The 27,965-nt window shown below is 46.1% G+C and overlaps 1 protein-coding gene across 4 annotated transcripts in view; it reads left to right on the top strand.

Annotated features, from left to right (window-relative positions):
* The window catches only part of ZDHHC14 (zDHHC palmitoyltransferase 14), a 278,540-nt gene that overhangs the window by 199,981 nt on the left and 50,594 nt on the right, over positions 1–27,965 (top strand). For all 4 annotated transcript variants that reach the window (XM_073789775.1, XM_073789774.1, XM_019951847.3 and 1 more), the window contains exon 3: positions 2,915–3,073. In XM_073789775.1, coding sequence (XP_073645876.1) covers positions 2,915–3,073 — 159 coding nt within the window. The remainder of the gene's footprint in view (positions 1–2,914; positions 3,074–27,965) is intronic.

A 27,965-nucleotide genomic window follows, 5' to 3' on the forward strand; every position in this document is an offset into this window, starting at 1 on the left:
CTTTTTTTAGGAGTCGCTCTAGTGGATAAGTTTGTCATTCCTGCTTCTTAAAATATTTTTCTTGACAAGTCATTTTTTAAACTCTTCTGGTTAAAGTAACACAACTATTATTGATTGGGTTATTGTTCTTTTTAAACCTCTATCTGACTTTCTAGTTTTCCTACGCGTGTTTTCAAGAGCTAAATAGATGCAGTGGGTTTCACAGCTGACATAAGGCTAGCGAGGCACCGAGTCATAGTTAATTTAGGCCCCGGCGGCATCCAGTTGGCACTGGAAGAGCTGCGACCTTATCTTTGATGTGTTCAAAGCCAGTTATTTTTACCCTGATGCTTCAGGAAGTGCGCAGCCACTCCGTCTCTTTGTTTTCTTATCACAGAATCAGTTGAGATGCTGCCCTCTTTCCAGTGTATGTGTTTTGGAAGCTGGCCCCTCTCCAGATGCCTGCTGAACTTAGCCCTGTTTAATAGGGCAGCCACTTGGGGTGCCAGGCAGGTGGGGGACATGCCAAGAGAGGGTGTCCTGCTTGGCCAGAGTCCTTGGGATGGTGCCACAGCTGTTTAATTACTCAGGTGGAATGACTGTCCTCAGCGGAGATGCAGAGCAGAAGGGCTGCTCGTTACTCTCCGTGTCCCCGCTCCGTACTGCCTTCTCTCCCTCAGGTGTTCCTGAACTCTGACCTCTCCTTCTACAACCTCCTTGTGGAACTTTAATTTTCCATGAAGAGTAGATGGCTTGGAACCACTCAAAATGTTTGCCCTACCGATGGGGTTGGTATCTTCACACATATCAAAGCCTTAGGCTAAGGGGCTGTGGGCAGATTTCAGGCCTCAGAGAGCCTCTTAAAGAACATTGGGGGGCTTCCCTGGTGGCGCAGTGGTTGAGAGTCCGCCTGCCGATGCAGGAGACGCGGGTTCGTGCCCCGGTCCGGGAGGATCCCACGTGCCGCGGAGCGGCTGAGCCCATGAGCCATGGCCGCTGAGCCTGCGCGTCCGGAGCCTGTGCTCCGCAACGGGAGAGGCCACAACAGTGAGAGGCCCGCATACCGCAAAAAAAAAGAACATTGGGGTAAAGGGGGCACTCCCTGAAATCATGGCTTGTGAGCTGTGAATTCTGTGAGTGAGCGCAGTCCTGGGGGGACAGAGGCTGCAGCTCTGCAGATTCCATCGGCTGTCCCTGATCACCAGGTTCTCCACGTGGAAATGCTTGGGCGGCTGGCTGTGATTTGTGAAGCGGCCCCTTCCTGTGTGCAGAGTTTCTCCAGGTTTCTGTGTTCTCTAAGTTTAGCTCTCTGTCATACCTGTGGGTGTGTCTGGGTACACAACAACGAGGAACGTGAGAGGAAGAGGTGCGTGTGACGTGTGATGGGCAGCGTTTACAGGCGTCCGGGAGCAGCGTTCTCAAACCTTAAGGTGCACGACGCCCCCTGGAGTGGAGGGGGCTGGTGGTCTCTGTAGATGCAGATTCCGATTCGGGAGCTCTGGGGCGGGACTGAGAGAGAACGTGCTTCTCTGACAAGCTCTCAGATGCTGCATGGACCGCAGGGACAAGGCCCTGATTCCCATACCTGGGGAGCTTTTAAAACCTCTGATGCCGGGCTGCACCCCACCAATGAAATCAGAATATCTGCGAGCAGGACAGTAGCATCCGTAGTTTTGAAAGCTCTCCATGTAATCTCGCCCAGGTTGAGTTCGTGGCTGGGAGGGGGTGGGGAGAGCTGAGTGGAGGCTGGGACTCATTCCTGTCACTTTGGAAATTTACCGAAAGTATGTTGCAGCTGTTGCCATCTGACAGTGTATGAATTAAAACGAATTCAATGTTACCAGCGCTGTTTTAAAAGAACACCATGAAGTTTCCCAAGAGTTCCTCCAGCCGCCAGGCTCTGCTGCACCTGTGTTTATCAGCCGCAGAGTCCCAGCTGAAGCCCTCACAGATATTCTTGCTGTTCCCCATTTACCCGTGGCCTTCTGTTCCTGTGGCGCAGCTTGTGACCTCGATTCTTTGTGGCTGTGAGGGGTCTAGATGAGAAGAAATGTTTTATCTTCCTGTAGAGCAAGGGTCCTCAACCCTGCAGCACATTAGAATCACCCTGGGCGATTCTGATTTATCGGGTCTGGGGCAGGGTCCCTGCCCTAGGGGAGTTTGAAAAGCTCCCTGGGTGATTCTAATGTGAACTCAGAGATGAGAGCCAGGTTATAAGATAAAATGAAACTTGAACAAAAAAAAGTACATATTTGTATTTTCTTCAACATTTAAAAAAACTGGTTCTAAAAATTAAAAATGCTGTTCAGACAATAAAATATAGGAATTGTTTTTTTAAATATACATGGAATGATTTATTTAAATATATATTTAAATCTGTATACCCCACCCCCCAACCCAATATCTGGTATTTTTGAGGAGGCCAAGGTGCAAAGTGGGGAGATTCTTGAGCCGGCGTCGGAGAAGCGAAATGTTCCTGATGTAAATATCACACACTGTATTAATTAGGACAGCGCTAGCTGGCGTAGGATCCCCGTGCATGCGTGCACAGTCATTCAGCGGGCCACAGTGTATGTCTCCAGGGTGGCCTGCGGAAGCGGGGAGACAGTGGGTGGGGTTCAGGGGAGGCTCCCACCAGCTGGGCGGGGCCACGTGTACTTGCACCCCATTGGGCAGAACTCAGTCACGTGGCCACTGCAGCGTGTGTGGAATTGTCAGCGCAGCCCCAAGCCCTCGAGGAGCACGAAGGTTGCGGGACGGCCAGCCTTCGGTGTCCTACCGCATTTGTGTGTCTAGGGGTCAGGTGCCTCCCAGCAAGGCGCTGGCTGTGGGCCCTGCACTTGGAAATGCAGATTCCAGACCTACTAGGTGCGGGAGCCTGCAGAGCTTAAGTGCTATGTTAAGCCCCTGTGCTCTTGTCTTCTTTTCTCCACAGATATCGCAAACGGCACCAGTTCAGGGGGGTACCGCCCACCTCCCAGAACCAAGGAAGTCATCATCAATGGCCAGACTGTGAAACTTAAATATTGTTTCACCTGCAAGATTTTCCGGCCCCCTCGTGCATCTCATTGTAGCCTTTGCGATAACTGCGTAGGTGAGTAGAACCAGAAATTGCCTCTGTCCCACCTCTAATGTTTGTGCTAAAATGTCTGTAGCTGATGGAGTAGAGATTTCCTGTGAATAGACCTGTGCTAAAGAGAGTCAGCATGTGTGTCTCTTTAATCCTTCAGAACTAAACAGCTCGATAATAGTTAATATTTCAACCGTATTGCCTCCTGCCCCTGATCCCGTTCACCAAGGCTAGCGTTGCCAAATCTTTTTTCTTTTTACATCCTGCAACACCACGAGGACAGCAGAACGTCCTAGGCCTTCTCCTCCCGGGTACACAAGACCAGAGGGGGCGTTCTTTGTGCCTTGGAGCTGCCGGTCGGCAGACACTTGAAATAAAACCATTTCACCCCTAGATCCTCCATTGCCCAAGGAGCTGGCTGCAGGCATAGCCAGACTCTCCCAGCTCCTCAGAGGAGCATTGTGCTTGGGTAGCCAGAGGCATCTGAAGCCCAAGGAGAGGAAAAGGGGAGAGGCCAAGAGACTTCTGGGCCTACAGTTAGGATCGTAACAGGCTAGGAAACAGGCAAAGGGAACAGCGTGGAGCACAGAGGGCCTCAAATGTAAGACTTGGCCCTACTGTTAGGCTGCCACCACCCCAGCGCAGGATTTTTACAGCTGACGTGGGTGCCAACCCCTTGGAATTACTTGGGCAGCACTTCCTGTCACTTCAGACTGAGCGCTACTACCCACACCCGCAGACCATCTTCCCCCCTGGGATGGAGCTTCTCAGAGATGAGTTTGGCAAGGAGCTGGTGGAAGCCCCAAGTGACAGGAAGGGTGGTGAGAAGTGGACTGAGGCTTTGCCACACGGGGGGAGACCCCCAGTTCTTCAGTCCCATAGCCTGCCTCTAAAAGGAATAACCAGGGATTTTCCTGGGCGAATAGACGTGGAAATCCTGTTAACCTCACACCTGAAAGGATAGAACGCCTCAGAACAAACCTTGTTTCCCTTAGTAACACATTATCAATTTCCAACCCTTTTCGAGCCTATTAGAATTTGTAGTCTCAATTCTTCTTCAGAAAAAAAAAAGTTATATAATGTTTTCTGCTGTGCAAAGCCATTTTCCTTTTATTTGTCTGAAATTTACTTTATCCTCACTTTAATAATCTACAGTTTGGTAGAAAGCCCATGTTTTCCCTCTCAGGCCTTTTTTTTGGTTTTATTCACTTGGAAAAATTACTTTTAGCCTTTGCCTCCGTAGCAAAACAGCATGGAATTTTGTTGTCTTTCCCAAGTAGTAAGAACCGGTTAAGAGCCTGGAATCTGGTACCCAGTGGCCTGGGTACGAATACTAGCTTCATGACTTAGACAAGCAACCTCAACTCTCTATGCCTTGGTTTTCTCATCTCTACAATGGTGTCAATAGGAGTGCCTACCTCATGGGATGGTTAACAGAGTAAATGAGTTAACACATGCAGAGCACTTAGACCAGTGCCTGGCTTTGGGCAAATGCTCTGTGATTGTTAGCTGCTCTTCTGTTATTACTACTGCTCCCTTGACATTTTTGATTGGCTTTCTCTGGCCCATTTCTTGATCTACTGTATCCCTTTACAGGTATGGTGACCAAACCTATACCTGGTCCTCTATGTGAGGACACACACCAGGGTTTCTACAAGGACACATGACAGCCTTTGTGTGATACCCTTCCTGATGACTTCAGCCCCAGTGGCCATCCCATGCCCTTCTCGAGCATACTTTTAAGCCAGAGCAGCACCGTGGCCTAAATGTCTTCAGGGGAATAATCTGTAGGGATTCAGAGGACCCTTTCTTGGGTTGTAATTTTGATATTATATGATGAAATATTATATGATGGAATATATATATATATTTCGTTCACATAAAATCTTTTGCATGTCTTCTCCTGGAGGTCTAATGACTTGTTCCAGTTGGCATTTATAGGAAGGGAGTTGTTTCCTACAAACCTGAAGAGTTTACGGGGCATCTCCTTCTCTTTATCATTTATAAAAATGTTTACCCATTACTAGATACCTGACTGTCAGTTGGTCTCAATCTTCTGTCTTCTGTCTCTAGGCTAGATTCCTAATCATGATAAAACATTCCTCTCTATCTCACAGTATTTTAAAATTCTCTTCAGATCATACTGTAAAACACTTTCTGAAAGTTCATCTAATTCCCTCATGTGTCCCCTCCACCACCCATAGGTAAACATAGGTTCACATGTTCCTTAGATGAATTAGATGTAAAATCATCTTACCAGAATTATATATGGAGTTAATGGTGTACTTCTCCTATAGTATAACTGTATAAGATAGTACCCTTTCTTATAGAAACTACCAGCTGAGAAAATAAGAGCCATCAGTCTGTAATACCCAGGAGCCCTTCTGATAGGTCCTGAGCAACCTTTCTGACAAATCCAAGTCACATGCTAATCCAGAACTCCACAAGCAAGCATGGGGAGATGCAGAACAGCAAAGGGAAAGGAGAGGAAGCGGGGAGGTTGGGGTGGGCTCAGAGGAGGAGACTGGATGAAGAGCTCATTGACAACAGCTGCCTCCAAGCATCATTTGACGGCCCTAGCGCTGGAGGTTGGCAAACCCTGATCAGGGCCCCACTGTGTGGAGGACAGGTGAGATAAATAGCATACAGTTGATGTAAAATAAAGCTACTCACTGCACTCGGGGAACAACGACACAACGACTCAAACCTACATGGTTTTGGTTTTCCAGTTCATTAGACTACATTTGGGCCTTTGGTGTGACCCATTAACTGACCAACGGATTGGACCTTGTGCATTTGGGAAAAGAGAGTGGAAAGCAAATGTCTCCAACTGAGAAGTATAATTGCAGAGTTTGCCACTATTTTATTTTTAGATAGAAAGCTTTTATTGAAAGAATTCTACTTTTTGCAGCCACGGGAAAAAAAGAATACAGTGATGTGCTGAAAGCCAGGGTCTACACATGTGGCTTCCCTTCCCTTGTAATGAATGGGTTTGGCTTGGTCCTTCCTAGGCACACAAATAAGTGTCACTTTGCACTGGGAGGGGGGGAGAGGAAAATGCAGCTTCCCAGGCAGTTCAGAAGCATATTTTTCTTTGTTAAATAAGTTTGAAATGAGAGCAGAATGGTAGGGGCTGCGTAATTGGAGTTGAGGACTAAGGGAAAAGCTTTCTTGGGGAGCAAACTCTGTTACTAACATAGAACAGGTTAGCAAAGCCAGGCGGTTGGGACATGGCTATAGGGACAGACAGACCCAGAACTGAATCCTGGTACTGTCCTTGGATAATGTTGGAACCTGGGCAGGTTATCTGGCCACCCCCACAGGGTTTCCACATCTGTAAAATGGAGTGATCCTAGTACTGCCTCATAGGTTTCTTTTAAGGATGAAGTGAGACAGTGCCGAGCAAGCCCAGACCTGGCGCGCACCGAGGGCTCACAGAGGGCTCGCCAGTGGTGTTATCGTGCGTAACAGGAGAGCTGCCGAGCTGCTCCCAGGGAACTGCATAGAGCAAACGTTGTCTTCACAGAATGATGGGAGTCCCCTTGTTTTCCTGTAATCTGGGAGGCTTTGGGTGATCTGCAGCTGCAGGAATGAATATATCCTCTCTCTCTCTTTGTCTCTTTGTCTTTTTTTTAATCTCTGTTTCTCTCTCATTGTCTCTCTGTGTTGCCATCAGATCGCTTCTGCACATTGAAACAGAGCATTGGGGGTTGTTTGTTCTTCCAGGCAATTTTTTTTTTTTTACATCTTTATTGGAGTATAATTGGTTTACAATGGTGTGTTAGTTTCAGCTTTATAACAAAGCGAATCAGTTATACATATACATATGTTCCCATATCTCTTCCCTCCTGCGTCTCCCCCCCTCCCACCCTCCCTATCCCACCCCTCCAGGCGGTCACAAAGCACCGAGCTGATCTCCCTGTGCTATGCGGCTGCTTCCCACTAGCTATCTACCTTACGTTTGGTAGTGTATATATGTCCATGCCTCTTTATCGCTTTGTCACCGTTTACACTTCCCCCTCCCCATAGCCTCAAGTCCATTCTCTAGTAAGTCTGTGTCTTTATTCCTGTTTCACCCCTAGGTTTTTCATGACATTTTTTTTTTTAAATTCCATATATATGTGTTAGCATACGGTATTTGTCTCTCTCTTTCTGACTTACTTCACTCTGTATGACAGACTCTAGGTCTATCCACCTCATTACAAATAGCTCAATTTCGTCTCTTTTTATGGCTGAGTAATATTCCGTTGTATATATGTGCCACATCTTCTTTATCCATTCATCCGATGATGGACACTTAGGTTGTTTCCATCTCTGGGCTATTGTAAATAGAGCTGCAATGAACATTTTGGTACATGACTCTTTTTGAATTATGGTTTTCTCAGGGTATATGCCCAGTAGTGGGATTGCTGGGTCATACGGTAGTTCTATTTGTAGCTTTTTAAGGAACCTCCATACTGTTCTCCACAGTGGCTGTATCAATTTACATTCCCACCAACAGTGTAAGAGGGTTCCCTTTTCTCCACACCCTCTCCAGCATTTATTCTTTCTAGATTTTTTGATGATAGCCATTCTGACTGGTGTGAGATGATATCTCATTGTAGTTTTGATTTGCATTTCTCTCATGATTAGTGATGTTGAGCATTCTTTCATGTGTTTGTTGGCACTCTGTATATCTTCTTTGGAGAAATGTCTATTTAGGTCTTCTGCCCATTTTTGGATTGGGTTGTTTGTTTTTTTGTTATTAAGCTGCATGAGCTGCTTATAAATTTTGGAGATCAATCCTTTGTCAGTTGCTTCATTTGCAAATATTTTCTCCCATTCTGAGGGTTGTCGTTTGGTCTTCTTTATGGTTTCCTTTGCTGCGCAAAAGCTTTTAAGTTTCATTAGGTCCCATTTGTTTACTCTTGTTTTTACTTCCATTACTCTAGGAGGTGGGTCAGAAAGAATCTTGCTGTGATTTATGTCATAGAGTGTTCTGCCTATGTTTTCCTCTAAGAGTTTGATAGTTTCTGGCCTTACATTTAGGTCTTTAATCCATTTTGAGCTTATTTTTGTGTATGGTGTTAGGGAGTGATCTAACTTCATACTTTTACATGTAGCTGTCCAGTTTTCCCAGCACCACTTATTGCATAGGCTGTCCTTTCTCCACGGTACATTTCTGCCTCCTTTGTCAAAGATAAGGTGACCATATGTGTGTGGGTTTATCTCTGGGCTTTCTATCCTGTTCCATTGATCTATCTTTCTGTTTTTGTGCCAGTACCATACCGTTTTGATAACTGTAGCTTTGTAGTATAGTCTGAAGTCTGGGAGCCTGATTCCTCCAGTTCCTTCTTTCGTTCTCAAGATTGCTTTGGCTATTCGGGGTCTTTTCTGTTTCCATACAAATTGTGAAATTTTTTGTTCTACTTCTGTGAAAAATGCCAGTGGTAGTTTGATAGGGATTGCATTGAATCTATAGATTGCTTTCGGTAGTAGAGTCATTTTCACAATGTTGATTCTTCCAATCCAAGAACATGGTATATCTCTCCATCTATTTGTATCATCTTTAATTTCTTTCATCAGTGTCTTATAATTTTCTGCATACAGATCTTTTGTCTCCTTAGGTAGGTTTATTCCTAGATATTTTATTCTTTTTGTTGCAATGGTAAATGGGAGTGTTTTCTTGATTTCACTTTCAGATTTTTCATCATTAGTATATAGGAATGCCAGAGATTTCTGTGCATTAATTTTGTATCCTGCCACTTTACCAAATTCATTGATTAGCTCTAGTAGTTTTCTGGTAGCATCTTTAGGGTTCTCTATGTATAGGATCATGTCATCTGCAAACAGTGACAGCTTTACTTCTTCTTTTCCGATTTGGATTCCTTTTATTTCCTTTTCTTCTCTGATTGCTGTGGCTAAAACTTCCAAAACTATGTTGAATAAGAGTGGTGAGAGTGGGCAACCTTGTCTTGTTCCTGATCTTAGTGGAAATGCTTTCAGTTTTTCACCATTGAGGATGATGTTTGCTGTGGGCTTGTCATATATGGCCTTTATTGTGTTGAGGAAAGTTCCCTCTATGCCTACTTTCTGCAGGGTTTTTATCATAAATGGGTGTTGAATTTTGTTGAAAGCTTTCTCTGCATCTATTGAGATGATCATATGGTTTTTCTCCTTCAGTTTGTTAATATGGTTTATCACATTGATAGATTTGCGTATATTGAAGAATCCTTGCATTCCTGGAATAAACCCCACTTGATCATGGTGTATGATCCTTTTAATGTGCTGTTGGATTCTATTTGCTAGTATTTTGTTGAGGATTTTTGCATCTATGTTCATCAGTGATATTGGCCTGTAGTTTTCTTTCTTTGTGACATCCTTGTCTGGTTTTGGTATCAAGGTGATGGTGGCCTCGTAGAAGGAGTTTGGGAGTGTTCCTCCCTCTGCTATATTTTGGAAGAGTTTGAGAAGGATAGGTGTTAGCTCTTCTCTAAATGTTTGATAGAATTCGCCTGTGAAGCCATCTAGTCCTGGGCTTTTCTTTGTTGGAAGATTTTTAATCACAGTTTCAATTTCAGTGCTTGTGATTGGTCTGTTCATATTTTCTATTTCTTCCTGATTCAGTCTTGGCAAGTTGTGCATTTCTAAGAATTTGTCCATTTCTTCCAGATTGTCCATTTTATTGGCATAGAGTTGCTTGTAGTAATCTCTCATGATCTCTTTTATTTCTGCAGTGTCAGTTGTTACCTCTCCTTTTTCATTTCTAATTCTATTGATTTGAGTCTTCTCCCTTTTTTTCTTAATGAGTCTGGCTAGTGGTTTGTCTATTTTGTTTATCTTCTCAAAGAACCAGCTTTTAGTTTTATTGATCTTTCCTATTGTTTCCTTCATTTCTTTTTCATTTATTTCTGATCTGATTTTTATGATTTCTTTCCTTCTGCTAGCTTTGGGGTTTTTTTGTTCTTCTTTCTCTAATTGCTTGAGGTGCAAGGTTAGGTTGTTTATTCGAGATGTTTCCTGCTTCTTAAGGTGGGCTTGTATTGCTATAAACTTCCCCCTTAGAACTGCTTTTGCTGCATCCCACAGGTTTTGGGTCGTTGTGTCTCCATTGTCATTTGTTTCTAGGTATTTTTTGATTTCCTTTTTGATTTCTTCAGTGATCACTTCATTATTAAGTAGTGTATTGTTTAGCCTCCATGTGTTTGTATTTTTTACAGATCTTTTCCTGTAATTGATATCTAGTCTCATGGCGTTGTGGTCAGAAAAGATACTTGATACAATTTCAATTTTCTTAAATTTACCAAGGCTTGATTTGTGACCCAAGATATGATCTATCCTGGAGAATGTTCCATGAGCACTTGAGAAAAATGTGTATTCTGTTGTTTTTGGATGGAATGTCCTATAAATATCAATTAACTCCATCTTGTTTAATGTATCATTTAAAGCTTGTGTTTCCTTATTTATTTTCATTTTGGATGATCTGTCCATCGGTGAAAGTGGGGTGTTAAAGTCCCCTACTATGAATGTGTTACTGTCGATTTCCCCTTTTATGGTTGTCAGTATTTGCCTTATGTATTGAGGTGCACCTATGTTGGGTGCATAAATATTTACAATTGTGATATCTTCCTCTTGGATCGATCCCTTGATCATTATGTAGTGTCCTTCTTTGTCTCTTCTAATAGTCTTTGTTTTAAAGTCTATTTTGTCTGATATGAGAATTGCTACTCCAGCTTTCTTTTGGTTTCCATTTGCATGAAATACCTTTTTCCATCCCCTTACTTTCAGTCTGTATGTGTCTCTAGGTCTGAAGTGGGTCTCTTGTAGACAGCAAATATATGGGTCTTGTTTTTGTATCCATTCAGCCAATCTGTGTCTTTTGGTGGGAGCATTTAGTCCATTTACATTTAAGGTAATTATCGATATGTGTGTTCCTATTCCCATTTTCTTAATGGTTTTGGGTTCGTTATTGTAGGTCCTTTCCTTCTTTTGTGTTTCTTGCCTAGAGAAGTTCCTTTAGCAGTTGTTGTAGAGCTGGTTTGGTGGTGCTGAACTCTCTCAGCTTTTGCTTGTCTGTAAAGGTTTTAATTTCTCCATCAAATCTGAATGAGATCTTTGCTGGGTAGAGTAATCTTGGTTGCAGGTTTTTCTCCTTCAACACTTTCAATATGTCCTGCCAGTTCCTTCTGGCTTGCAGAGTTTCTGCTGAAAGATCAGCTGTTAACCTTATGGGGATTCCCTTGTGTGTTATTTGTTGTTTTTTCCTTGCTGCTTTTAATATGTTTTCTTTGTATTTAATTTTTGACAATTTGATTAATATGTGTCTTGGCGTATTTCTCCTTGTATTTATCCTGTATGGGACTCTCTGTGCTTCCTGGACTTGATTAACGATTTCTTTTCCCATATTAGGGAAGTTTTCAACTATAATCTCTTCAAATATTTTCTCAGTCCCTTTCTTTTTCTCTTCTTCTTCTGGAACCCCTATAATTCGAATGTTGGTGCGTTTAATGTTGTCCCAGAGGTCTCTGAGACTGTCCTCAGTTCTTTTCATTCTTTTTTCTTTATTCTGCTCTGCAGTAGTTATTTCCACTATTTTATCTTCCAGGTCACTTATCCGTTCTTCTGCCTCAGTTATTCTGCTATTGATCCCATCTAGAGTACTTTTAATTTCATTTATTGTGTTGTTCATCGTTGCTTGCTTCATCTTTAGTTCTTCTAGGTCCTTGTTAACTGATTCTTGCAATTTGTCCATTCTATTGTCCATTCTATCTCCAAGATTTCGGATCAACCTTACTATCATTATTCTGAATTCTTTTTCAGGTAGACTGCCTATTTCCTCTTCATTTGTTAGGTCTGATGGGTTTTTATCTTGCTCCTTCATCTGCGGTGTGTTTTTCTGTCTTTTCATTTTGCTTATCTTACTGTGTTTGGGGTCTCCTTTTTTGCAGGCTGAAGGTTCGTAGTTCCTGTTGTTTTTTGTGTCTGTCCCCAGTGGCTAAGGTTGGTTCAGTGGGATGTGTAGGCTTCCTGGTGGAGGGTACTAGTGCCTGTGTTCTGGTGTATGAGGCTGGATCTTGTCTTTCTGGTGGGCAGGTCCACGTCTGGTGGTGTGTTTTGGGGTGTCTGTAGACTTACTATGATTTTGGGCAGCCTCTCTGCTAATGGGTGGGGTTGTGTTCCTGTCTTGCTAGCTGTTTGGCATAGGATGTCCAGCACTGTAGCTTGCTGGTCGTTGAGTGAAGCTGGGTGCTGGCATTGAGATGGAGATCTCTCGGAGATTTTTGCTGTTTGATATTATGTGCAGCTGGGAGGCCTCTTGTGGACCAGTGTCCTGAAGTTGGCTCTCCCACCTCAGAGGCACAGCACTGACTCCTGGCTGCAGCACCAAGAGCCTTTCATCCACAGGGCTCCTTAATTTGGGATGATTCGTTGTCTATTCAGGTATTCCACAGATGCAGGGTATATCAAGTTGATTGTGGAGCTTTAATCCGCTGCTTCTGAGGCTGCTGGGAGAGATTTCCCTTTCTCTTGTTTGTTCTGACAGTTCCCAGGGGCTCAGCTTTGGATTTGGCCCCGCCTGTGCGTGTAGGTCGCCGGAGGGCGTCTGTTCTTTGCTCAGACAGGACGAGGTTAAAGGAGCCGCTGATTCGGAGGCTCTGGCTCACCCAGGCCGGGGGGGTAGGGAGGGTCACGGAGTGCGGGGCGGGCCTGCAGCGGCAGAGGCCGGCGTGACGTTGCAGCCTGAGGCGCGCCGTGCGCTCTCCCGGGGAGCCGTCCCTGGATCCCGGGACCCTGGCAGTGGCGGGCTGCACAGGCTCTCCGGAAGGGCGCGTGGCCAGTGACCTGTGCTCGCACACAGGCCTCCCGGCGGCGGCAGCAGCGGCCCCAGCGTCCCATGTCCGTCTCTGGGCTCCGCACTCCCAGCCGCGGCTCGCGCCCGTCCCTGGAGCTCCCCCAAGCAGCGTTCTCAATCCCCTCTCCTCGTGCACCAGGAAACAAAGAGGGACGTAAAAGTCTCTTGCCTCCTCGGCAGGTCCAGACCGCCCCCCCCCCGGACTCTCTCCCGGCCAGCCGCGGCGCACCAACGCCCTGCAGGCTGTGTTCACGCCGCCAACCTCAGTCCTCTCCCGGCGCTCCGACAAAAGCCGGAGCCTCAGCTCCCAGTCCCGCCCGCCCCGGCGGGCGAGCAGACAAGCCTCTCGGCTGGTGAGTGCCGGTCGGCCCGATCCTCTGCGCTGGAGTCTGTCCGCTTTGCCCTCCGCACCCCTGTTGCTGTGCTCTCCTCCGCGGCTCCCAAGCTCCCCCACTCCGCCTCCCGAATCTCCACCCGCGAAGGGGCTTCCTAGTGTGTGGACACTTTTCCTCCTTCACAGCTCTCTCCCGCTGGTGCAGGACCCGTCCCTATCCTTTTGTCTCTGTTTAGTTTTTTCTTTTGCCCTAACCAGGTACGTGGGGGGTTCCTTGCCTTTTGGGAGGTCTGAGGTCTTCTGCCAGCATTCAGTAGGTGTTCTGTAGGAGTTGTTCCACGCGTAGATGTATTTCTGGTGTATCTGTGGAGAGGAAGGTGATCTCCGCGTCTTACTCTTCTGCCATCTTCCCGGAAGTCCTCCAGGCAATTTTTCACGTTATAAAATATTTTGACACAACTGACAGCTGGGGCCAAGGAGCCACCTCTGCTCGCTCAGACCCTTAGGATCCCTCAGGTCATTAAAGGAAGAGTAACAGAAGGAGCTGGAAAGCAAAACATACCCTTGTGAGGTCTTCTCAGACTCACTAAGTATGTTCCAGCCCCAGCTGAGCCCCTTCCACATCGCCCCAACCAGGGTGGACCCTTTCAGGGAAGTCTGTCCTTTGAGGGGCTCTGGCCCAGTGCCAGACAGCCAGCAACTTTCCCTGGCATTGGGTATTTTTAACACAACCCGTAATAAAATGCGATTTACTTGAAAGCAATTTATGCACGCACTGTGAACTAAACTAAGTTTGCTAAACAGTAAAAAGGAGCACTGCAAGCGTTTGCAAGCCTGCTCTACGGGAGTCTGTCTGACTTGGACCAGCCAGAGGCAGCAGCACCTGGGTCCCAGACCTGCTGCCTGGTCCATCTCTGCTTCCACCATGCCATGTCTGGAGGTGCTGTGAGGACAGAGAAGGTGGTGCACGAAGCCCTCGAGCTGTGTCAGCCGCTGCAGAGCTCTCGGCGGCACCAGCCTCCTCCCTCATCGGGGGCGGGGGGGGGGGTGCCCTGGCCCCATTTTCACCTGTCCCCTTCTGTCATTTCTGATGTGGGTGGCGCAAAGAACCTCCAGACACCCTCTGCAGGGACTCAGTGCCCACTTACTCTTGTTTTTGGGAGAGCTTCACGGTCGTCTTCAAAAGCCCGCTCTCCCTCTCCTGGGCACTGTACTACGCTCTCCCTTCCAGCCCACAGTGTCTCCCCCACCCCCCCCACCCCCCATCCAGCTGCTTCCTCTGAGATATTGGTTTCTGAGCTGAGACTGCAGATGTCTTGTCTGTTGCGTACCCTCTGCTGAGCCCAGTTACTGCTTCACAGTTGTACTCAATATTAAGAGGTCTGAAATATCTGAGATTTAGAATCACAGCTGCCTTCTGGTGTGGGGTAGCACACTGGCATTTCTTTTAAACGATTTGGGTATGGTGAGAAGGGTATTAGTTTTACATAGGGAAGCATATCATTTGAAGGGAATGGAGCAAGCTGGCATTTATAGCCTCCCAGGGACCCCAAAAAACGAGGGATTTACTGTGCCCCTCCTAGTTTCCAGTATCCTTGCTTTTTACTGACATTTAATGAGCACCTATGTGTCAGGCACTGTGCTAGCATCTAGATGCATCAAAATAAAATACAGTCCCCAAGAATGATTCTTAAGAACAGACCAAAGAGAATTCAAGGCCAGAAAGCACTGTATTTATCATATTACATGGATCAAAAAAAGAGTAATTTTATGTTAGTAAAGAGTACATTTAAAAATTCAGTCATCAACATATAGGCATCAAATAACATGGCATCAAAATGCATAAAGTAAAGATTGTTAGAAAACGCACGGATAATTTGGTATAACATAATGCTAGTGAGAAACAATAATATACCTCTGGTTTTGTTGGCTCAGGTAAACAAAATAAAAGTAAGAAAATAAAAGATAATGAATATATAATTAATAACTATATGCTGAACTTTGTTTCTGCAAAGTATACTTACCTTTTTGAACTGATTGTGGAACACTAGCAAAATTAATCCTACTGGCTGCACAGAAATTCCTAACTTCCTAAAAGCAGATATTACACAGACTGTGTCACCTAATGACATAACAATGAAACTAGAAATCAATCACAAAAATATAAATACACAAACCTAACCAATTTTAATGTTTTTTAAGAACCTTTTCATCAACTCTTGGGTGGCAGGGACTTCAAAATTGCACTTGTGGAATAGTTAGAAAATGACAATAAGAACAATGCAAAATAGAACTTCATGCCAGTCAGAATTCTAAATTCTAACCGCACAAAATAGTTAACCTAGGCAGAAAAGGAGTTATCTGGAAAACTATCAGGTAGCTCATAGAAAGGAAGGAGGATGCTGCAGAACCAGGCTCGGCAGCCTGGAAGAGCCGGGGGAGGCTCCTGCAGTAGGATGTCCCAGGAGGCGCGAGCGCCACAGCAAGATGTTTGTGACACCACCCCTGAGTTCTGACTCTGCGGCTACCATCAGCTCGGAACTGTGACTCTGTCTGCAAGGACCATGGGCTCTGGATTCAGAGATCTGCAGGGTGGGAGCCCCTGGGCCTGTTTCATTTCCACACCCAAGCAGCCAGCGAGACGGGCCAGGGGAGGTAGCTGCCCCACTTTCAGCTTCTGTAACAGGGGTGGAGGGCGGGGCCTACCTCCCACCTATTTTGGGATTCTCCACAAACAGGAAGCTTACTTGGATGGTGGACGGCCAATGAAATTAGAAGTTTTCAGAAGTCTAGTACAAAAAACAAAACCGAATTTAGAAGCAACTAGAGGAACAGAGCAGCCATCTCAAGAAGATAGAAAAAAGAAGAGCAAAATAAACTTTAGAAAAACAGGAAGAAAACCATTAGTAACCTAGAAAACAGAAAGATAAATATGACACCAGATCTAATTCTTTGGCAAGTAAGCAACAAAAAGATAAACTTCTGGTGAGACCAAAGGAGAGAAAATAACAAAGTGGAAATAACAGATTCAAGTGAGACATTCTCTCCACAAACTTATGTATAAATTTAATGCACTTTGAGGCAGGAGACAAGATTAAAAATGTACAGTTTGACTACCAATACCATTTTGGGAAAATTACTGGATTTTTGGAAACTGTTTACTGTTCATGTGAGGGCTGCCCCTAAACTTTCCGTGGTGGCGCACAGCCTGGGTTCTTCTGCTCCTGAGGGCTTCCAGCCCCTTTGTGTTCATCTTTGCTTTAGTTTTTTTCTTAGTGTCTGGAGTTTTATCCTTTTTGGTTTAAGCAACAGGTCCTGTAACTAAAAAATATATCAAACAACCTAATTAATGCTTTTGGATTCAAGACGTTGATCATGTTTCCACCCTCTCCCATTCACTGACCTCTCTGGAGAGTTTCTGTTTGCCTTAGACCAGCAGTAATTGTGTCTCCACCTCCGACTTGAAATGAATAAATACAGACGTGGGATCTTTTAGCTGAAAACAAACTGGGAGGTTTTTCTTTCCACAGATAATCTATTGTAGTGCACCAAGGGTTTAATGAAACTTGCAAAATGACAGATAACTTCAAGGCATATTACTGTCATTGTCATGTAACTCACACTGTGCAAGATTGTGGAGAGAGCCGGAATTCATTTCACGTCTGTGCGGAAGACTGTTCATAAAAGGTTTTATTCATTGATATGAAGAAACTCAGAGCCAAATGTAGCAGCCTCTAAACAATGTAAAGACTTTGGGGCGTGTATTTTTGGCACTAACTTATTCCCGGTTTTCTTATAAGCAACTCAAGTCCTTTTCATAAAGTGATGGGAGTTTTAATTAAGTCTCTCGTTATCAATGATTCGTTGTTATTAGCTCAAGTGACAGATGGCAGAATTCCAAGTAACCTTCCTGACTCATTTGACCATAAAATGTCATTCTTTCCTGGAAGACTTTCATCTTCTCTTATGTCAAATTGAAACCTTTCCTGGTTGTCAGTACGTTCTTTTTTCTGTCTCTTCCTACCAGTTCACATTTCCTGGATTTCACTATTGGTTCCCGTCTCCTGGGAGCCAATAGTTCTTCTGTTGGTTCTTCTGTAACCTCTTCTTGGCCATCCCCCAGCTCTTCTCTTGGCCTCCCTCATCCTCCATGGATTCTTCATGCTGTAGCTGGAGACACCCTTTTGTTTCAGCCAGATAAGCTGGTCCCTTCTCTTTCTCAACATGTCCTCCCCACAATTTGAGCCCCTGTGTTCTGCCACCAAGAGTTTCTTCCAAAAAAATTAAAATCAAGAAAGTCTAGAGGTGCTTTTGAGGCAATAACCAAAATAAAATAAAATTCTACAAAGTCTCTCAACTTTCAGAAGAATTTCCTTCATAACATGTTTGTCATAGGTATAAGTACATGTAAGTAGATGTAAATTCCTCAAGATGGAGTACCCAGGCCTGGGAGTCTGCATTGTAGCAAAGTAAAAGGAGGTGGGGGTTATGCATGGTCAAGGTTGAGAGCCATGGGAACAGACTTTCTGTGACCCTCTCCGGGATCCATCACTGAGGTCAAGCCATCTGGGGGTGTTGGGGATTGCTCATCTCTCGTGGAGAGCAGTGGCCAGCAGTGAGGCCTCCTATAGGAGGTGGCCACTTGCAGAAGAGCACTACTATGGTGATTTGCACCCTTAAAAAATTAATATTAGTAAAATAGCTACCATCTTTGGAGCCTGTTAGAAGCCATGCATTGCAAGTATCATTTTACAAATGGAAGTTCATCAGTATTAGTACTTCTTCTGTAACTCACCTTAGGGCCATAGTCCCTCTGGGTGTCTGAGGTGGACATTGACATGGCCTGACAACACGGGTGAAGTCCACCAAGCTGAGTGGCTGGGCCAGGGCCCAGCGGGGGGGAGTTGAGAGTCAAGAGGAGGAATCAGGCCATATCTGTAGAAAGCTCTGTAAAGCAGGCGTTCACCACTCATCCAAAAGTATTTCTTCATTGGCTGGTATATGCAAGTAGAATGCAAAGAAGTGTTAAGATGGGCTTCCTGCCTTTGACAAGTTTTCTGCCGACTCATGAAAAGTGAACTAACATCATAAAGAAATATTTTAGGGAGTTCCCTCGTGGCCTAGTGGTTAGGATTCCAGGCTTTCACTGCCGTGGCCCAGTTTCAATCCCTGGTCGGGGAACTGAGCTCCCACAAGCCACACGGCTCAGCCAAAAAAAGAGAAAAGAAAAAACAAACTGTTTGACCAGGTTGTAGCACTCAGGATATCTAGTCTGATCTTAGGAGGGTCATCTTAGACCAACTCCCATGAAGAGGAGAAATGGGAGGAAAGGCTGGAAAAATTCAATAGCAGTCACACTGAAGCCCCTGGGTGCCTGTCGAGAAAGAGGAACTAGACTCAGCCACTAGTGCATCATGCTCGAGCAGGAACCTGAGATGGTCTGATCTCACACATCAGTGTAAAGTGAATTGGTGAGATGTCTTAGTTAGCTCTTGGCCAGTGATGCAGTATGACAGACACCCTCCAGAATCTCAGTGGCTTTGAACAAACAGCCTTTCTTTTCCTCATGGGCCTGTGGGTCTCCTGGGGCAGCTCTGGGTTTGGCTCCAGGCATTGCTCAGGTTCAGGCTTCTCAGATTTGATTCTGGGACCCCGGCGGAAGGGACAGCAACTGCCAGGCGTGTTCTCCTCACTGGGGCCGGTGAGGGGCGGTCACTGGACCACATGATGGGGGCCAAAATATGCAGTGTCTCTTACAGCCTCTGCTTACGGCACATCTGCTTAGACTCCATGAGCCAACCAAGGCACATGACCGTGACCAGGACCTGTCAGTGGGGCAGGGAAGGATACTGCCCCCTCAAGAAGGGGAGTAGTGAGTATTTGCTGAAATACAGCAATCTGTCACATGCAGGGAGACTCGAAGGCCAAAGATCAGTTACTTTCTAAGAAGCAGTTGTGTGTCTCATTCATCTTTTTAAAGCAGATGGCGCCTTAGAGAAGATGCCCAACAATCAGTTGTTTACTTGAGTTGCCAAGAATTGAAATTGGGCTCCAGCAACGGATTTGGGAACTAGGGAGGGCTAAGGATGCAACATACTTTACCAGCCCCAGAGTTTCTTCTTCCAAGATATTTGTGGCTGTATCAGCCCATCCAGCTGTTCTCTGTTGGGTGTTAAACAATAAATGTTTCACCAAATTCCACCCACTATTTGTAGGAGTTGGGCAGGACTGAGCTGTTAAAGGTTGGAAACTTGAATAGTGAAAAATAACCTGTATGCTTTAGTTTTGAAAGCTTAATACACGTTTGGACATTGTTTTTAAAAAGCTATAAAAATAATTCGGTTTGTTGGAACAGATTAAATTTTATCTTATTTTTGAAAGGTTGAGAAGTATTTTAAATAAAGGACTAATGGAAATTGGAATAAAGGAAGAAGATTCACTTATATAAGAACCTAGTACCTATGAAAATGTAATTATTGTCTTTTTTGATAAAAGAAGTGAAATGGATACATAGAAACGCTTTATACTAAAATAACTTTCATTTTATGAAGCCGTCATATATTTGCATATGGCTTCTGACTTTTGGAGGTAGTTCTGTGTATGTTATCTCATTTGCTGCTCACAACCAGCCTGGGCATTAGTCGAGGTAGAGAGTATCACCCCCATGTGCTACGGAACTCAAATTCAGAGAGGGCAGGAACTGTCCATGGTCACACAGCAAGACTCTAGCAGCTGGAAGCAGAAGGCAGCCTCCTAACCACTGTGTGAAAGTTCATAAACCACAGACCTAGAGCAGAGAGAAACCCAGCTGGGCCTGAAAGTCAGCAGCAGGTGGACGAGGAAGACCTAAACACATGAGACAATGTAATAATTTCTCCTCCAGCCTGGGAGAAACGCTCATCAGCCACCAGTTCGTGTCCGCCATGCGTGAGGCTCTGTGCCGGCCCGGGCTGGGGTGCAGCATGCAGAGAGAGCAGGAAGCTGAATCACACACAGTCACCAGCCTTTAAAGTCATATAAAAGCTGCAGGGAGGGTGGGGAAGGCAAGTGTCTGGCACGACCTGGTCAGGCCCAAGCAAAGTCATAAGTAAGCTCAACTTGCTAGTTATTCCCCAGGATTATCAGGTTAACACGGCAAGATAGATGTATAAGTACTTTAAATTTAAAAACATCTCTCATAGATGCATATGAAGATTATATTCCCCTCCTGAAATTATACTGCCTGAGCATCCTAGTATTTGTATAACAGAGGCTCTCTGTACCTTGGATCAGGCCTTCTCCTCCCCAGCATTCCTGTTAGGCTTTTAAGATCCCAGGGGAGAGTTTAATGGATCAGCAGGTGCCGGAAAGCTGATGGGACACCGCAACTTGAGTGGAAGCAGTGAGCCCCAAACCTGAGGGAAGTCACTGACCACATGGCCTGGACAGAGCAGGTTCCCCAAAAGGCCCAGAGCGAGAAATGAGATGCCACGAGGACACACAGCAGGACTGTGGCCCTACTGCCGAAGTGCAGCCTACTCCCTGGGCCTGACTCCCTCCAACCACAGGCCTGACCAGGCGCTGAGACCCTTGCTTCTCAGCGTTGCTTAGTGCAGGGATTCCTGCCCTGGGCACCATCGATGGGGTTCAGGGGGTCCAAGAGCTTGGATGGAAAACTCTGACATCTTTAACCTCACTAACCTCTAAATGAAATTTAATATTTCGTTCAATTATGAACACAGGCAGCAAACCACATTAGTTGCATTCGTCACCACTGGAAACCACAGACATTTTCATATGACATTACAGACATTGAAAATAGAGCATTTACATTTGCTATTTCAAAACCACAGTAGTTGATAAACTGTAGCTCTTATTATTTGGCATATGAATAAATAAGCTTGTATCCTACTGTGTCACAACTTTGAAACTAGTTTAAACTATTTTGAAGATGACATTTATTACGGATTTCAACATTAATAAGGTGGAAGGGTGCATGGCTTCATGAGACTGCTAACAGGGTTCATGGCACACAAACTAAGTTAAAAGTCTGGTTAAATCTTGTCTAGACTCTGCAGTTGTTAGAAAATAGACTCCTTAAGGTGACATAACATCTCTCCACCCCACCAGAGGGTTGGTGTTGATTTTTTCCAAGTAATCGGCAGTAATGTTTATTTCAAGAATGCCATTTTTAAAAGCTGCTTTTTTAAAAAAAGAAAAACTTTACTGGGCTTGTTCTTCCTTCCTCTCTTTCTTCCTCTTTCGCTCTTAACCCAAACACAGGTGTGCAGAGCGCGCGCACACACACACACTCTCTCTCTCTCTCTCTCACACACACACACACACACACACACACACACACACACACACACACACACACACACACACACACACACACACACACACACACACAGCTTCCTGCGCTGGGCAGTCAGGCCTGGGCCACGCACCCACCCGGGGTGCTTGCCAACCTGGTGTCCAGCCTGCTACAGATTCTTGGTGGTTTTCTGGGAGCATCTGTGTCACCCTTTCCTTACAAAGGAGAGAACAGAAAGCTCAGGGGCAGGACGAGGACTGTGCCTCTGGCCTTTCCCAGCCTCCTCCCCAGCTCTGTGTTCTTGGGTAAATAGGGCCCTTCTTAAAAATTGCTGAGAATTTACTCCTTCCCATTGTTCTTGCCTCAGGCTGTTGATGCTACTGAGAAATATTGGGAAGATAAGAGCCCTTGGTATAAAGAAATCTAAATTTTCCCTCAAGAAATAATACAATATTATCTTAAATTTGAAGCCAAGGTTGTTTCCAAGCCCCACATGGGTTTTCTCATGGTTTGTATCACATACATTTTCATTGAAAGTTAGCAAAAACAAGGTAGTGTTACAGAGTGCAGGCTCTTACACATTCAATTCACAACAATATCACAGTAGAGTGGTCTGCCATTTATCATGGGATAGAAGTAACCAGTTTTCTATCAAGCTGTTTGTGCCTGAAAAACCATTGCCTATTACTGATTTATGGGTTTGTTTTTCAGTCCAATAAATTGAGCCCAGAATGCATTGTTTTCATCTTTGATCATGCTGAATATTTGCTGTAGGACAGGAAATCACCAGCACGTGTGCCTGGGGCTGTTATAATGCTGTGCTCAGGGAAGCGGGGAGCCTCTAGGCTAGTAATCCTTTAGGGCTGTGCACATGGCCATGTCAGCACGTCATTGGCCCACCTGTTTAAGGAATATCCTCTGACTGCTGCTGGTGTGTCAGGCACTGGGGAGACGATGGGGACAGGGAACAGCACAGCCCTGCCCGCAGAGCTTCCCTACCGAGGAACTCAGGCAGATTCACAGACTCCTGTGGTACAGGGTCATGTGGGAGCGTACGGGAGAGGTTCCTAACCCAGAGGAAGGAGCATCCCATCTGAGACCAGTGGATGCACAGGTCATAGGAGGATGACCTGTGCAGAGGCGCAGGGCAGCGGGAGGCGGGCAGACCCATGGGACTAGAGAAAGTGGAGACTGCAGGCAGAGAGGGCTGCAGCCAGAGGAAAGACGCCTTCCAAGCCGCGCCAAGGGCAAGGGACAGTGGAGTGGCCTTATCAACCGTGTGTTTCAGAAAGTGCTCTCTGTCTGCATTGCAGAGGGTGAACTGGTGGTGATAAGACAGGGCCAAGGAGATGGGTAGGAGGGCTGCAGCTACCCTATAACTAGGGAAGTAGCCGTGGAGATGGAAAGACGGCGTGGATGGATCCCAGAAATCCTCCAGAGGAAGAAGCCACGGAACTAAGTGCTTCATTAAATTCGTGGACTTGGGGCAAAGAAGAGTGAATTTTCGATCCCTCTGTCTCCTGAGCGCATGACTATTTCCCCATATTAGGAAATTAATGCTTTTAAAGAAAAATCAAGTTCACATATTTTCCGTCAGTCATGACACAATGACCTGAGTCTATAAAGTACATAACTCAGTGTAACCACCGGAACCCTCTGGCTCTTGGTCCAGAACTGGATCTGCAGCAACTTAAACACGAGGACCCAGAGACAGTGACGTCAGCTTCAAGGAACTGGGTACCACGTGTGTCCAGCTGTGAGTGGTTGGCTGGTGTCTGAGGTCAGAGACAGTGAAGAGAAAAGGGGGGAAGGGGAGGAAAGAAATGCTAGAAAATAGTAGGAAAAGAAATACAGAAGGGAGGGAGCAAGAAAGGCGAACGTGGAGAGGAAGTGAGAGGTAGTGAGATGGAAGTGGCAGCAAAGGTGCTGGGTCAGAGCCGTCGGGGCTGAGAGGAAACAGAGCTGGGGGGAGACGCGCCTCACCTGGCTCGGGGCTGCCCCGCAGCTGCTCAGAACGCCAGCTGTGCCCACAGGGCAGCCCCCTATCCAGAACCTTCCCCACCACCAGCATGACCCCTCCTCCCTGCTGTCCAGCTGTTTACAAAGTGACGTCACGAAGAACTGAGAGCTTCGTGGTGAGTGAGGTGGGCTGTTGAATGGTCTTTAGCCAAAAATGTTTCGGGCTGCTGCTAACGAAGAGTCCACTTTCAATCCTGCCCTAAACAGAAAGTGTCTTTCCCCCTCTCCTGGGGCCTCAGAACAGAGAACAGAGGAGGTGGAGACAGTGCCGAGAGGAGAAAGCAAATCCCGCGAGAAGCCGCAGATAACAAGGGACCGTCCACGGACAAAGGCTGGGCTCGGGGCGAGTGCTTCCCCGCGTGTGGGGGAAGGAGAGCCTTGCCTCAAGGTGTCAGGGAACAGCAAGGGGACCCCAGAGGTGCATCTGGCTGGACCGGTCCAGCCTCCTAGACTTGCTGGCTGAAAGTCTTCAGCATTTCCTTGGAGAGAAAAACTCAGAGATAACATCATAACGTGCATTTGTAGAACTTCTGCCCATGGCTTTGTAGGGTGAGTCCTCAGGGAACCTCAGACATTCCCAACAGAGTCCTTCGCTGGCATCATAGAGGCCCGAGGGATGACCCCACCTCCCTTAAGTATCATTATCCACAGGCGGCTGAACTGGATAGATCCTACCTGAGTCAAGAATCTGGACCTAGAGTGAGAACAATCAAGTAAACTGCCCGCCCCCGTGAAGGTTCAGTGAACTTGATTCTGTTCACATCCGTGGAAGCCTTCCCACAGCCTTGGGAGGCAGGGGTGGACGGAGCGTTCACACACATAAATGAGGAGTGGCAGGCAAGGTTGGCTCACACCCTGGGAAGCAGGGCTACCCCCAGAGCCCCCTCAGAGCAGCCCTGCTCTTCGCAGGTTTGGGTCCTGGCTTGCTGGCCTGTCGAGTTCAGAGCCACCCTTTGGGACAGGCCCTGTTAGCTGAGCTCTCACACGGAACCAGCAAAGCCAAGATGCTGACGTGTTCATCTTCAGCAAATGACTCTATGACTGGTCCAACTACTTGGGCAGCCAATTCATAGTCAGAAGGCTAAGTTATAATCATAGAATGAGAAATATAACCATCATGGGAAGCAGAACGTGCATGGCCAGCCCTGGGGCGGCTTTCTGGATACTTGGGGCAGATATTCTCGTGTAAGACCAGGAGCCGTCTACGTGTATACTTCAGAAAAATGCTTTGTTAGAAGACTCTAATAGTTTAAAACAATGCATTTAAAGTAAATTTTAAAACACACATCTTTTCTTATTGTGTGCATTTATGTATTTAAAAACTGTTTTCAACAAAAGAAAGAGACTGTCTGTCTGGTGCTATATTTTGGAAAGTGCGTCCTTCACCAACAGGAAGGGTCTCAACCACAGGATCTCTGGGGCATCCGGGCACATTCTCAGCCGGTCCTGGATTGCTGCCATGAAATCAACCACAGGTCCATGCACTGCACACATGCCCACTTCTAACGCAAAGGTAAATTGGACCTAATCCAGAGAAAAGTGATCTTTGACCGTGGTTTTATTTTTAGCTGACCAAGAAGTGCTCACCTCATTTCTGCCTGTAATTGTCCAACGGCAGCTCTGTTTTAAAAACACTTCTTCGATACCCAAGAAAGCCACAGGCAACTACTTCGTGAAAGTCAGTTTCCGTTTGTCTTGCTCTCGCGGCATGTGTACCTCTTTGGCTCGCTCTGCCTCCCCTGATTTGTCTGTGGCTCCTGGCTTCGCGTCTCTGGGGAGTGAGTGTGCTCATCTCTGGTCTCGCTGCCTTTTGCCTTCCTGAAGTCTGTCTCTGCCTCTCAAGTTTATGTCTCCAGCTCAGGCCTCTCCTCAGAGCTCCAGAGTTGGCAGATGCACCTGCTTTCCGGGCATCTCCACTTGGAGAGCCCAGAGACATCCCAAGTCAGCATTCCCCGGGACCCACACCTCGCGGAGCGCCAACGCCGGCCATCGGTTGCACGAGGCAAACACCAAATGTTTCATATTTGGCTTCTTCCCCTCCCATCCTTCCCTAAACACCACCAGGCCCTGTACTTTTTCTTTCTAGGTGGGTGCATTTCCCTCCCCTTACACTAGCATGGCCAACTGCAAGCTACCGTCATCTCTCACCTTGCCTGGGTGGGGGTCTCCTAGTGGACCCCGCTACCATCCCAAACAGAATCTGAGCACGCCACCTCTCTCCTTGAGTGTGCTTTCCTGCTGATGGCTCCTAGGAAGGAGGCCCACATCCTTCACCTGGTCCACCAGATCTGTGCCCTGCCCCTCTCCAGCTCTGTGGTACCTCACGCCTTGCTGCCTGGACTCCAGCCCTGAGGGTCTCCTCTCAGTTCCTGGAAAAAGGCACATCTTCTCTGTGAAGTCCTCTCACGGAGGGCTCTGGGCTGGTTCCTAGGGAAGCACACTCCTCCCTGGGTTTTCTGTGCTCGGCCTTCACAGCTCTGGCCGGTTATTTGATGAAAACCTCTGCCTGGTGGATGTGTAAGCTCCAAGAGGACAGCTCTGTCTGTTCCTCACCAAGTGTTCTCAGCAACCTGCACCTCCCTGGCCTGCAGCTGCTCAGTTAACATGTGCTGAAGGAGGGAGGGAAGGACGGAAGAGAGGGAGGAAGGAGAAAAAGAGAATTGGATACTCCTCTGCCTGTATCTGCTTCATCTTTCCGGGGTACCTTTCTCTCAGTGACTAGGTTACTGTTCTCAACCGGAACAAAAAAGTTTCCTTCCCCCAGTCTAAACAAAACTCACCACTCACACCCTCAGACCTCCCAGCGGTACAATTGAAAATTTTTAGACTCCAAGAGAAATGATAATTTTTTAAATTAAGTCTGATCAGGAACTGGTACCCCTGATACAGTTCTGGGAGGATGGAAATGACAATTTAAAATGACTCAAAATTTATTTAGGCCTATTACAGATATAATTTATACATATATTTATTCACTCAGCAAGTATTTGAGGGCCTATCATGTACCAGCTGCCAATTTGAATAAAGCAGTAGCTTTCAAATTTTTTCCCCCTGCAACTCACAGTAAGAAATGCATTTTATATCGGGACTCAATTTACACAGATACTCAAAGTTTCATGCAGCCGTACTTGAGTATATGAGATGCCTTGATATTTTCTATTTTCTTCTTTTTTTTTTTAATGTTGGGCACGACCAACTAAACTAATTTTATGACTCACTACTTGATCACAGCCCTTAGCTTGGAAAACCCTGAATAAAACATAGGCCCTTCCTGCATGTAAAGCAGCTCCCGACCTGTGGTCAATGACTGGCAGTTATGCTGGGTGAGCAGAGTACCAGCCTCAAGTGGGGCTAGGGTGTGGGGTGTGTACCTTCGGGTCCCGAGGAGAGGGCACATTGAGCAAGCCAATCAAAGGTAGGCGCCTGCCTTTCTGCCTTCTTAGAACAACTCAACTTGAAAATTAGTTGTTGAAATAGGTGACTTCAGTTTCAGCAAACTAAACCAATAGGTCAACCGTTGTTAACTAAGAACAGGCTGCAGGAAGCTGTATGTAAAGGCTGGGTGTGAGTGCATGAGGGTGGGAGGGACTGTCATTTTCATTGGATTTTCAAAGCATTGGGAAATAAAATATTAAGAATCAGTACTGTAGAGGTTAAAAAACAGAGCTTCTGATATTCGTGGAAGACAGTAGATGAGAGGGTGTGCAGTGTTAGCGTTTGCTGCCTTTGCCTCAGGTGTCCCCCATCACATGGTCCTCCTCCATCACCCTCATCCCATCGCACTCACCCAGGCCAGTGGAACCCTGAGAGCCTCTCCCGGCCCTGCCCGGGATGGAGCTCCGTAGCTGTAGCAAGTGGCAGCCAGGAGGGTTTTGCTACTTGCCCCAAGGCTCTCCGTATGGAACGGGGATTTTGACCTACTGTTAAGCTTAACTCTTAGATAATCGTAATTTCCTCACTATACTTTGCTCTTAGCAGCTCTCTGTAAATCCTTTCAGACAACCCAATAGAATCTCTAGACATTAATCTGCCACAAATCAGAAAACCACATTCCCGGGCCGTAAACAGTTAACAGGGCAGCTCAGTGGGTATGTAGGAACCAAGGCTGATTTAATGCTCTGCTCTTGCCATCTTGAAATTCTGAGTAATTTTTGAATATGATGCTCTATAGTTTCCTTGTGCAGTGGGCCCCACAGAATACATAGCCAGTCCTGACCATTGGATAGAATCTTTGGCCTGTTCTTTTGAGTGCCTGTGTTTCGAAAAGTAATTAGCAATCCGCTGACTAGACTGTGGTAACTCAGTGAAGTGCTGGCATGGTTTGTACAAACAACAGCAACAAACAAGAAAACAACACACTATATTTAGAGTCTAAGAAGTCTGCTGACCTGATTCTGGTGGTGGGAGTATTTATGTAGTACTTAGTAGTCTCTGT

This window comes from Tursiops truncatus, chromosome 12 (assembly GCF_011762595.2).
Source record: "Tursiops truncatus isolate mTurTru1 chromosome 12, mTurTru1.mat.Y, whole genome shotgun sequence".
Taxonomy (NCBI): domain Eukaryota; kingdom Metazoa; phylum Chordata; class Mammalia; order Artiodactyla; family Delphinidae; genus Tursiops; species Tursiops truncatus.